Consider the following 12398-nt stretch of genomic DNA (forward strand, 5'->3'; position numbering starts at 1 on the left):
AAAAGGGACGCGCTCAGCTTCCAGTCAGACTTTGGGATCGTGTCTCTTGTGTGTTACTAAACTCCAGCAGTAGTCATTCTCAAGACTTTTCAAGACCTTCACTGCCAACGCTGGATTTATACTGTGGACTTTATGCATCTTCAAGCCTGCAAGCCAAAGGACTGTTCATTCATCCAACTGACTGTTACAACTCTGAGACTGGAGCTTTGCCGTCCCAGCTGAGATAAGTAATCTGTACACTTTTAAAGCTTGTACTCTATCCCTGACTTAGCAATTAGTTTTATTTTTGTAATAAATTTTGTTTAAACGTTAACTGCTGAGTTCACCCTTTTGTTCGTTTGCTCTGCACGTAACAGTAGACATTAATAAAAACTATTATATAGCTTTGGAATGCGATTAAAAAGTGAATTGCTAGTAAATTTAACTCTACCACCAGGTTCATGAAATGTCCGTTTCTGTCTAGTTGATCGCCCAGGAATGTGTAAATTAAAAATTGGTTGGCAATCAAGAAGGGCATTAATTGATTTGTGAAGAAAAACAAGGTCAAAATAAGTGCGCCTTTTAGACAGCATTGGTAAATTAAACATAACACACAGATCATCATATGAATAATCATCAAACCTTACTTTTACAAGATAACACAAATATTTAACAAAGTTACGCTGTACAGCTCCTAGTTTGTCTGAGTACACTTTGTCAATGCTATTCCAAACAACTGATGCATAGTCGAGTTTAGTTCTAATGAATGTTTTGTAAACCACGAGCAATGCATCCACCGACAACCGTTTGCCAAACCTTTTTGAGCATGCCAAGTAGTCTTCGAGCATCAGTGACAATTGAAACAACGTGAGTTGAAAAAGTATAAACTAACGCAATTCCTAGATTCCGTATACTCTTTTTAATTAGGCTATATATATGTATAAACTAACGCAATTCCTAGATTCCGTATACTCTTTTTAATTAGGCCCTCCCTCCCTACAATTTCTCACGAGTCCCTGGCACGCGGCACGTGAATTAGACCCTAGTCATGTAATCTGGGTTCCCGGTAAACCGGTTTGTTGATTGAGTGATTCGTCTTAACGGTGTTTCGGAACCAAAAATGGGGTTCCTTCATCAGTCGCTCTCTTGTTTTGTATCCCCTCCGCTTGGTTGTGTGATGAAGTCATCTTCGTCCTCGAGGAGGAGAAGCCAGATTCGTTATTGAGAGAGTTCAGAGAGTTAGCCACTCTATTGACTGACTATAGTGAGCGATCCGGTGTGTGGTGTCATATTATAATTAACATGACCCAGCATCGACCGGAGTTTCTAGACGCTTATAAGGATTTTTGTTTTAGGGCATATTTTGAGCGTTGCTAGTGCTCGTTATGTTAACAGTATACACATATTGACTGGCCATGAGGGCAACAGCATACGTCTGTACCCCGAGGGACTGTGAGTCACCCCAAAAAACAGACTGTTTCCCGAGGCCGTAGGCCGAGGGAAACAGTCTGTTTTTGGGGGTGACTCACAGGCCCGAGGGGTTAAAGACGTATGCTGTTGCCCTCATGGCCAGTCAATATGTGTTTTGTAACACACCTCATCCGTATTCATACATAAGAACGTACCATACACAAAAGTTGTCGCATGTAAGAAATATGATGTAAGATGTTGGAGTGGTTCAGCAAGAAAAAGTTTTTGCCGACAGGGTCGCAATACTTCTGCAAAACGTTCGATGCACCTTTGATTATCGTCTTCGTTCGTTTCGAGTCCTTGTTTGAAACCAGAGCATTCAGTTCTTCTTCAGAAAATAGGATAAACCGAGAAATTTCTCGACTATCGTTTCGCTCGTCCGCAGACGGCATCTTTGTTTACATTCCAGTTCGCGCATGCGCCAATGTTTTTTTGACGTCAGCGGGCATCATTTTTCGGAACTGATGCCTGGCAGGCAACAGTTCCGACAAATGATGCCTGATGACGTCGTTTACGTGGATCAGCACAAAAAGAACGCATCCCACGTGACTGTCAATTGGCGAATTAGAACACAGACTGCGGATGAGGTGTGTTACAATAAATGTTGTTCTAATCATTGGTCACTGTTCAGCGTGTGGCGTCGCTTAATTTCATGTATTTCACAAAATCTGCGCACTGATCTCTCGCTTAATCCTGACAGATATCATGTACTTTAAAAGACTTGTTTCCTGATCATAATCTGTCAGGATTAAGCGAGAGATCAGTGCGCAGATTTTGTGAAATACATGAAATTAAGCGACGCCACACGCTGAACTGTGACCAATGATTAGAACACATTTACTGTTAACATAACGAGCACTAGCAACGCTCAAAATATGCCCTAAAACAAAATCCTTATAAGCGTCTAGAAACTTCGGTCGATGCTGGGTCATGTTAATTATAATATGACACCACACACCGGATCGCTCACTATGGTCAGTCAATAGAGTGGCTAACTCTCTGAACTCTCTCAATAACGAATCTGGCTTCTCCTCCTCGAGGACGAAGATGACTCTATCACACAACCAAGCGGAGGGGATACAAAACAAGAGAGCGACTGATGGAGGAACCCCATTTTCGGTTCCGAAACACCGTTAGGGGTGGACCATTTGATATCCTGGGGGGGGGGCTTGGAAGATTTGGGGAAAAAAAAGATGCCAGGTGGAGTTGCTCGAAAAAAAAAATCTGGCTTTAAGTGGCTGATGGAAAAACAATTATTGACCATTGCGACTCGGAAAAAAAAAATCTTGGCAATTGTTCGATGCACACTGCAGCATCAATAAAAATCAAGCAGTAGCTCTGGAGTTTTATAAAGCATAAACCATTTCAAGCTTGAGGAACAATAACTGAATATGAACAATTGTACAGTATACATGACCTTCTGATTAGAGGAAGTATGCTGAAATTGAAATTGCTCACCAGTGTTTTCCAGAAATGTGTAAATCTGAATGTATGGATTTTGTCAAAATACCACAAGAAGAGAGACAGCCTGCAAACATTTTACTATTATCGTTTGCGTATAGAAAACTCATAACAATGAAAATATGCGTAGAGACTCAATCCAATGCGTAATATTATTACGCATTGGATCGACTCTCTACACATTTTTTCATTGTTATGCGTTTTCTATATACGTATGTTTTATTCGTTAATGCGAACACTGTTATAGTGAATTATCTTACCGATGTTTTTCTTAACAAAAGCGAATGTGTGAATTTGATGGTTTTGGGGAAACTACTATGTGGTAATGAAGAATGGGAAATGGGCAATGAAATGAGCAGACAGCAGGTGATTTAAGATTAAATGTTACATCTTCACTGCAAATAAAACCATAAGTGTGTCATAAATAATACAAACAAAACAAAATCATGTTTGTTTGTTTTGTTGTATGTGAGCCACGTCTAAGACACACAACAAAAGTACTGTTTCAGTCTGTAAATGTCACCTCAGATGCCACCAGAATAAAACCATTTCCACTCCAAAATTTCATTTTTCGCCTTGCGAGAGGGGGACACCCCCTCTCGCGCTCTCCCCCCTCGTTCGCTACGCTCACCCGCCGCTCGGTCGCTTCGCTCCCTCGCAGTCACCCAGTCTACTTTCTTAAATTACCCGGCTACTTTAAAATGTAAGGACAACACTGACAAATAAATGCCATAAATGTAAATGATTTTACAAATATATGTAGGATACCATCATCTCTTCTGATGACACCAGTGATGTTCTCAGCAAAGTTTTCACTGTAGTTATTGTTAATGCTTAATGTAGAACTCAGTAATCAGGTTGTTTGATTTGTATTTTCAGTGTGTTACCCATGGTATAAATAAGATCTATAAACTGATATTTTTGTAAAGTGAATCAAAAATGTACATGTATTTACATATCTTTATTTAGTTTCTTGAATATAGTCTGTGTGCGATAGAACAGCATCTTGTTACTGGGTGTGAAAAACCAAGCAAACAAACATTCCACCGAAATTTGGTAAAAAAAAAATATATCTTGAAGAAGGAAAGTGAAAAAAAAAGTTGCCAGCATATGCCCTGTAGAAAAAAAATATTTCATGGTGAAGCAGGTGGGAAAAAAATAATGGCTCTCCACCAATTTCCAAGCCCCCCCCCCCAGGATATCAAATGGTCCACCCCTTAAGACAAATCACTCAATCAACAAGCCGGTTTATCGGGGACCCAGATCACATGACTAGGGTCAAAGCACTATCGATTCACTGGTGTCTCGCCATGTATTCCACACAAAATAAATGCAATGATCCTTTTATTCACCACATCGTAATTCTAAACAATTTTTGTAGAGCCTATGTAGGGCTAATGTGTGGAGTTGCCCTCAATTTCCTTTATATCGTCTTCGGTGGCCAGTCTTCCGCAGCACTTGCAGTAAGCGCGGGAACAAGTATGCGTTGCGGAAACCAGAAGTCTCGTACACATTGATGCTGCTCACCCACTGGCCGGTAGAGGGCCGGGAACAGCAATTTAAATGAGTCGTCTTTCGACCATTTTCAAAAAAATGAAAAAGGTTGAAACTTACAATTTTCAATTTTCAATTTCTAATTTTCGCACGCACCAAAGTAAAATTGCAAATTCCTCTTAAATCGGTAAGACATGATTTTATTTCAAAGAGTTTCCTTTCTCTTCATTTTGTTCTTCATCAAATACGTACAATGTCCCGTAATAAATTTTACGAATCTTGAAAATAGTACTATTTTTTTATTTTAAGATTAGGTAATATTTTGATACTAGTAATGATTTTTTTTGTTTTGTTGAAAATGAAAACATCATTTTAGGATACAAATTATAATATGAAAACAAGCAACTTTCCTTAAAATAATCCAGAACACGTGATTTTGAAATTTAAGAAATAAAATAGGATTAATAGATTAAATTTCATTTTGTTTTCACTGATAATTGCATTTCGGATACAAAATATGAACAAGGCGAAACAGAGTTATGTTTCATTAGTAACCAAATAATAGAAGCTTTATTAAAATAAGTCTGTCAATTGGTATTTTCAATTAAGATGAATATGAAAAATAAAATTCTATTTCAATCATTTAAATAACGCTTTTTGTGCTAAAATGCATTTTCATATTTTTGAGAAATGATTGACCGCAAAAACCGTACCAAAAAATCGGTAAAATAAAAATTTTGTCTGCAAAAACGAATATTAAAAATTGGTTATTATTTCATTCAAATGAAAATTGCATTTTGAAGGTGATTTCAATTTTCAATTTTCAATACATTGGTTGGACGCTACGTACACGCATTATGGCAACATCATTTTTAAAAAATGAATTAAAATCAAAATATGAAACAAGGAACGTTCAATAAAAGTAAACCCGAACTTGTGTCTTCAAATCTTATGAATGAAACACAATTAATTGATTAAAGCTTAATTTGTGTTTACTGAAAATTGCTTTTCGGATTCAAAATATAAAGAAGGCGAAACAGAATTATGTTTCATTAATAATGAAATAGCAGAAGCTTTATTTAAAACGGGCCGTCAATCGTTTTTTTTTCAACGAAGATAAAAATGAAAAATAATTTTCGATTTGAAACATTTCAAATGTTGCTTTCTATGCCAAAAGGCTGTTTAATATTTTTGGGAATTGATTGGCCGCGAAAACCGTACCAAAAGATCGGCAAAATAAAAATTTTGTCTGCAAAAACGAATATTAAAAATTGGTTGTTATTTCATTCAAATGAAAATTGCATTTTGAAGGTGATTTCAATTTTCAATTTTCAATAAATTGGTTGGACGCTACGTACGCGCATTCCCCTCCTGTGGCATTTTCTTATGTTTTTCTTAGTTCATTTAAAATTGTGTAGACATCGACATTATGTCCCATGCTGATGGTCAATATATATATCTGTTATCCAAGTTTTTAAGTGGACGTAGAAATTATAAATGTAACACAAAACCACTAAATCAGGACATTAACGCTGTTCTCAGCCATGGCTGAAACAAGTGTACCGAGAATGTGAAATAACATCAAATGACTTCAAATCTACAATTACATCGCCGTTATGCAAATTCGAATATCTACTCTTAAAACCTTCGTCCATGTTCTAAATTTCGAATTCCAATATAAAAAAGTGGGTTAATGATTTCGACTAATCCTACGACGTCGACCTGCCCAGATATCAGCGTCGGTCTTTTACCTGGTAAGTACTGATGTGGTTCGGTAGTCTTGTCTAACACTTCTAAATCATGAACACGACTATGGAGTGGTCAACTTTTTATATTAAATTTTATTGCGTTGGTCTCAAGCTGTAGAGTTTCTCATAATAAGGTTGAGTATCTTGTATGGCTTCTTGGACATAGCTTGGATACAATGAGATATCTTCTACCTCAGAAGAGCTTTGTGTTTCAGGATTTCTTACGAAGCCAGCGCTACTGGCAACTGTACCATACCAGGCACCGTCCCAACTCCATTCCTTGGGACGGCCAGGTTTCCAGTGAAGCATGCTTTCTTTGAATTCGAACCCAACGAAATCACAGAACTTCTTCATGGTGGTTGCCGGGTCACGAAGCAGATCATCGTCGGCGTCGATAACCATTGGTGTCTGACCTTTCACGTCCCTGATGTATTGGTACAACTCCAACATTTCACGGTATCCGGTCTCTGAGGGTATGATTTCAAACAATCTATCAACGTTATCTTTTGACCAAGTTCTATATTGCGAGGTGACACATTTGATTGGGTTACGTATCAGGAATGCATGGCGGTACCCATCAGGAACATAATCCATTTTCCCTGTCGCAACCATGTAGATGGCCATATCCTTGACGAAGACACCTCGATACCCGGGAAAAGAATCCTCAAGCGTGCTCTTAACCTCGCTGAACCTAAACCCTGGCAAGGGATCTTTGACGTGGTACCGTAATCCGTGGCGTAGGGAGCTGGACCGATCTTCGCCCAACAAAGCCGCATCAGCGAAAATCTCATGAATCACTTTGACGCCCTCTAGTGATCGTATTGATCGTTCGAACGCTGTTGAACAAGATCTTAAAGCAGTCCACAAATAGGCCCTGGTAATCGTATCCTCGGAAGGATTCATTTTACATTCTGAAAGAAAAAGAGTGATTTTAAGTCTACCATTCATGATCTAATGTCAAACTATTTTAAAGCACAGGTGTTTAACCTGTGCTTTAAAAAAGTTTGACAATTGATGTAAATGTACGTGACCAGAATATCATATTTGAAAGAGCAGATCTGAAAAACCAATATGATATTTGAATTTCACCCAGTGATTATTTGTAAAGTTCAAAAAGGATTCTTTGAAAGTTCAAAGTTCAAATGGAAAATTATACGTCAATTAATATATTATTGATACGGACTGTGACATCTGGGGAGGGTCGCTGTTTTTTGTGCATGAAAATTGGGGTAGGTAACTCTTTTTCTTGCATACACTTTTGAAGGGCCTACTTTTTCAGCCAAGGGCTGTACGATGCGAAGGGTTAATGAAACAAATCTGATGAAATTTTCTTTGGGGTCACATTTGACAATTGATGAATTTGGGGGAGGGTCGAATTTTAGAAATTTCATTTGGAGGGGGGGTGGCTTTTTACATTTCATTTGTCGCTCAAGTTCCACCGACCCCCTCCCCTCCCCGTGAAAAACGAATGCTCCCTAAATGGGCACTATAGCCTGAATAAAAATCAGGTTATAGGTGCTTAATACTCCTACCTGCTTTGAATAATTCCAACGTTCACATGAATATCGACTGGGAAAAGCATGCATACAAAATCTGAAAATATAAATTAAATCTAAAAAAATCACCAAATTTAAATTGTTTCCCCTAAGTATTCGAATGTCGCCATTTTATTACCCTCTGCTAAAATCTAAGTGTACGTCCCCCGAAACTACCTAAATGTCATTTGTTGAACAAGTGTGAGACCGAGATACGAGTTTCTCACGACCAACTGTTCACAATGTAGAGTAAGTTAATGACTTGCAGTGTTTCATGCCAGAAAAGGTGATTGTAGAAGTGCTAATAAATGGTAGGTCTTTGTTGTTGTTGTTGTTGTTGTTGTTGTTTATCTGTATTGTCAAAGTGAATGATCTCCGTAGCATTCCCCTCTTCTTTGTGAAGGCGTCCCTCATGAATATTCATGTCGGCCACAATGTAAAAGGCAAAACGTATAAGTTATATAATACTAATCAAGTTGACATCAAAGCGAATGATCTCTGTAACAATGGCTGGACGGTTGCTTTAATTGTTGCAAATGTGCAAATGTGGCAAAACTAAAATTTGAAGTGTATTATCTGGGTCAATATATGATCCTGAGAAGGGTGCGAAGGGTTTATGAATCAAACCTGATGATTTTTTTTTGGGGGGGTCACATTTTACAAATATAAATTTTATATAAATATAAATTTATATAAATATATACAATTGATGAATTGGGGGGGTTCAAATTTTAGAAATTTGATTTGGAAGGGGTCCCTTTTTACATTTCATTAGTCGCTTAAGTTCCACCGATCCCCCTCCCCCGTAAAAATGAATGATCCCTTAGTCAACGCTTTTATGGCCAGATAGCCCTGCGTACGATGCTGTGTGTTCCCGGCATTATAAGGCCTCCCACCACATCGGGAACACACAGCAACGAAGCCGTATAACGCCGGGAACACACAACATCGTACGCAGGGCTATGTGTGAACTAGCTTTGTGCCCCAAGAAAATGGTACAACTTACTATAGGTTTGGTGAACTGAAGTCCAACGTTACAGCAGCGCAACGGATAATAATAGCGTTCTGTACAATATTGGCGTTCATTGAATAACAAATTATCCAGAAACAAAGGTGCGCTTCAGTTGGCTGTTACATAATGGAGGAAGAAAGAAAGAGTCTTTCTACTCTATGGTTACATAAAGACAGTCAACATTTAAATTCAATTGCATAACGTAAAATGGTCTTTAAAGTGCACAGCCCCCCGACCTTATTGTCGATTCTGGCGCCATCGGCAGTGCTCGTTAATCGACACACCATATTCTTGTATAAAAATACGCACATTAGAATTTATTTATAAAATATTGCATCTTATTGGTATGAATCACAGTCACCACTTGTGCAATGGTTAGGTACAAAGCGGAAAGACTATTAGCCCCATATTCTCTGTAGCGACTGTGGTAGCCCAGAAAAGTGGCGGTCCACCGCTTGCTTGCCATGAATGATGAAGCAAAAGTAAAAACGAAACAAAGGGAAAACCCAAGAAAAAATATTGCAAAGCCAGGGAAAACAGCCGTGGGCGCGATTGTAGGCTAGGGGTCATACAGACTGAACTAAGTAACATGACCAGATCAAGAAAGATGGGGAGCGCTATTCCTAGATGATATATTACACGAAATACAATAAAACCAAACATTGCAAGAGATCAATATAAGCATAAATATGGCAACTTTTGTCATGTATAAGGTAAAGATCTCAAGTGTTCTGAATGTTACACAGGTTTTTTTTCAAGGGAATATTTCTCATCTAAGATGACAAGGAAAGCCCCTCATACTATTATATTTTCAAAAAGCAGAGACTCTAAAGTTTAGTATGGTAGCAATAGTTTAATCGAAGGATGGAGTTGTGTATCTTTGGGGTAAAAAAACTCAATTTTGGTATTAATGACTAAAGTCAATTTCAGTCAAAAACGATACTATTCGGAAATATAATATTTCACTTGAAAACAAGAGTATATGTAGAAAAAAAACATTTTAATTTGCATCTTATATATCCTAATTCTAAAATAGCATGGGTTGAAAGACTGACACTCAAAAAGTGATTAAAAACATGATTAGAAAAATTAAAATGCCTGTTATTCAAAATGTAAGAACTTCATTGCCAAATAAAATAGTTGCTTTGTTATACAGCATTTAAAGAACATAATATGAAAATTTCAGAAAATTTGACTCAGAGTGGAGTTGAAAATCTTTAAATTGGGAGAAAAGAGATGCCATACATGTGCATAAATTAACACTTCTTTATCACGCAACTTACAACTGCTTGACCAGCTAAAAGGTGAACCAAACTAATGTTTTAATCTTCGGTTAACAAATTAATTAAATTGAATGAATATTTGAAAAAAAGTAATTTTGAGCAAAATATGTTGAGTTGGATGCAGCGCCCCCTTAAGGAATTTAATCTATTTAATTTATGCAGCATGAAGAGGGAAAGATAAAGCAATGATATATTTCTCACTTTGTTCGTTTAGCTTTTCCCAGGGCCGATAAAAATGATTTAGACATATGTGAATTATTTGAAATATCGGATCTTCAGAGTCAGTCATGGTCCTACAGGGATACAATCATTTCAAATGCGAGGCATAATGAACGTTCTCGCCTTCTTCAGGAGGAAGGACAATCAAAGGGTTGAAAAAGACAACCGGTTCAACTTCACGGCGTAATCTCTTCTCCAACCACTCTCTGTAGAAATCAATAAATAAGTATTGATAAATCAGTCAAGTTTGTATCAATTATGAGTTCCCATATGTGTGATCGATTTAGCCACGCCCCTCCGGGAAAGTGTTGCTTAAGACATGTTAGCAATAAACCATCTAGTTCTCAGTGTAAAGTAGGTGTTACAAAAAACACGCTTCAAGCATAGCAAGATTGTTCTTCTGTCCGATTTTTGTCAGTATCTTTCATCACAGACAATTAAAAAAGAACAACCGTAATTAGTTAACGTTTTACGAAAGTTTATGTATCAACGTCGCAGATTTTATTTGTACATTTCATATTATATAGAACAACATGATGCGATAAGGTTAAGGCTGAACAAAAATAGCAAAAAGTAGCCTAGCATTATTTTTTCGTGCCAATGATCTTGAAAGGCCATAAAGCTACATACACGTATTAAGGGGATGATCACGGTCTTCTGTGCCTGAGAGGCCAAACTCAGCGGCGTTGGTCTTTATTTTGTATGGTGGTTTCCTCAACGGACCTAGCGCAGTCAGCGAAACTGTTTGCACAAGGACCGCAATATTTTTCTGTATTTATAAACCTAGGCACATGCGCAAACATGCTGTAGGTCCCCTGACTTTGTCCCCCTATCGATACATACGGTACATATATAATCATGAGAAAACAGCATGCAAGTTCAGCCTCTATTGCTAATTTATACATTTCACCGCCATAGTTTATTTTTAGCATCCGACCTCTCTCCTGAGCTCGTGAGCCAGCCTAATACTGGCATTCGAACAAACCCGAGTTGAACATTTCGAACACGATCCGACGCCGTCGATCCTCTTTTCCATGCTCTGATTGGCCCTCAAGGGAACCATTTAGTCCAACACTACTAATATCAGCACAAAGGGGGACTAATACGTCGATGGGTAAACCCTTGAGTTCAATGAAATCTCGAAAAGCTTTAACGATTCCGTGGTCGAAAAAAGTACATGATCTTCGTCGACCATATCACCATATTTCTTTTTCAGAGGGCCAATGTGCTTCAATGTCTATGTCTGGTGGTCAGTTAAGCACTGACGGTTCCATAAGTGTATGACTTAAGCGCAATCAAAAGGACTAGAATCGTCTTTTTTAATTTATAATGTTGAATGCTGTGGTAGCGCCAAACAATCACCTCTGATTCACTTGGAGGCCAAATCACAGATTTATGCAATATTTTAATTTTAAGAGATTGGAAATTTCATATTTCGGCAATGATGAAATTATTGAAACAAGCAAAAAAAAATTGCAAAACTTGATTTCTTATCCCGTTCGAAAACATTACTTCAACAACAACTCTGCTATCAAAAATTTACGACTATAGCCCTAATCGGTGACAACACATGATGAAAGATCAGACCTTATCTACTGAATCACTGTCTATAAGAAACACGCAATATGGAATATAAGAAATTCATTTTCAATGGAATTAAGCCACTCTTCAATCCTATTTTAACTTAAAAGCGATGTTATCTTCATGGCTCCATCCTTTTTACTTCATTAATAAGATTAATCCGTGGGTAAACAAGTCTACTGAGACTTAAAGGTAAAAGACTTTCATCTAATACTTGTAGTTATTCAATACTTTTCACTTACACTGCCTGTCGTCAAACCGCTTCTGTGGCATTTCTTATGCTTTACTTAGTTCATTTAATTATAAAATTATGCAGACGTCGACATGGTGTCCATTTTTTTTTCAAATAATATACTCTTTATTTCATAACAAAAAGGGGTATAACAATATCATTTCCAGTCATTAAGAAATTTTGAAATGACCTTACTCTTCTTTGAATAATTATTACAAATCAATTCTTCAATTAATAATCTCTGAATATTATTTTCGTTGATCACTCTCGCTTTATATACTGAAAAAGTTGCAACCATTATTATAAAATTCAAATCTTCTAGATTCTTTTGTTTCAGGAAATATCCATAAATTATGTGTTTCCACAATAACTTCAAACTTATTC

The 12398-nt window shown here is 37.4% G+C and overlaps 1 protein-coding gene across 2 annotated transcripts; it reads right to left on the minus strand.

The window, feature by feature from the left end:
- Nucleotides 1–6227: 6227 nt before the first annotated feature.
- Nucleotides 6228–8768, minus strand: LOC139119180 (uncharacterized). 2 transcript variants are annotated; one of them, XM_070682845.1, is made up of 3 exons: nt 8694–8760; nt 7685–7745; nt 6228–7063 (listed from the first exon to the last, which is right to left on the minus strand). In XM_070682845.1, exon 3 carries the CDS (start codon nt 7053–7055, stop codon nt 6246–6248), a length of 810 nt encoding a protein of 269 aa, XP_070538946.1. In that variant the 5' UTR covers nt 7056–7063; nt 7685–7745; nt 8694–8760; the 3' UTR covers nt 6228–6245. The 2 variants fall into 2 exon arrangements, with proteins under 2 accessions (XP_070538946.1, XP_070538945.1); XM_070682844.1 differs by lacking the exon at nt 7685–7745 and having other exon boundaries at nt 8694–8768.
- Between the last annotated feature and the right edge of the window lie 3630 nt (nt 8769–12398).

The sequence above is a fragment of the Ptychodera flava genome, chromosome 19, assembly GCF_041260155.1.
Source record: "Ptychodera flava strain L36383 chromosome 19, AS_Pfla_20210202, whole genome shotgun sequence".
Lineage (NCBI taxonomy): Eukaryota > Metazoa > Hemichordata > Enteropneusta > Ptychoderidae > Ptychodera > Ptychodera flava.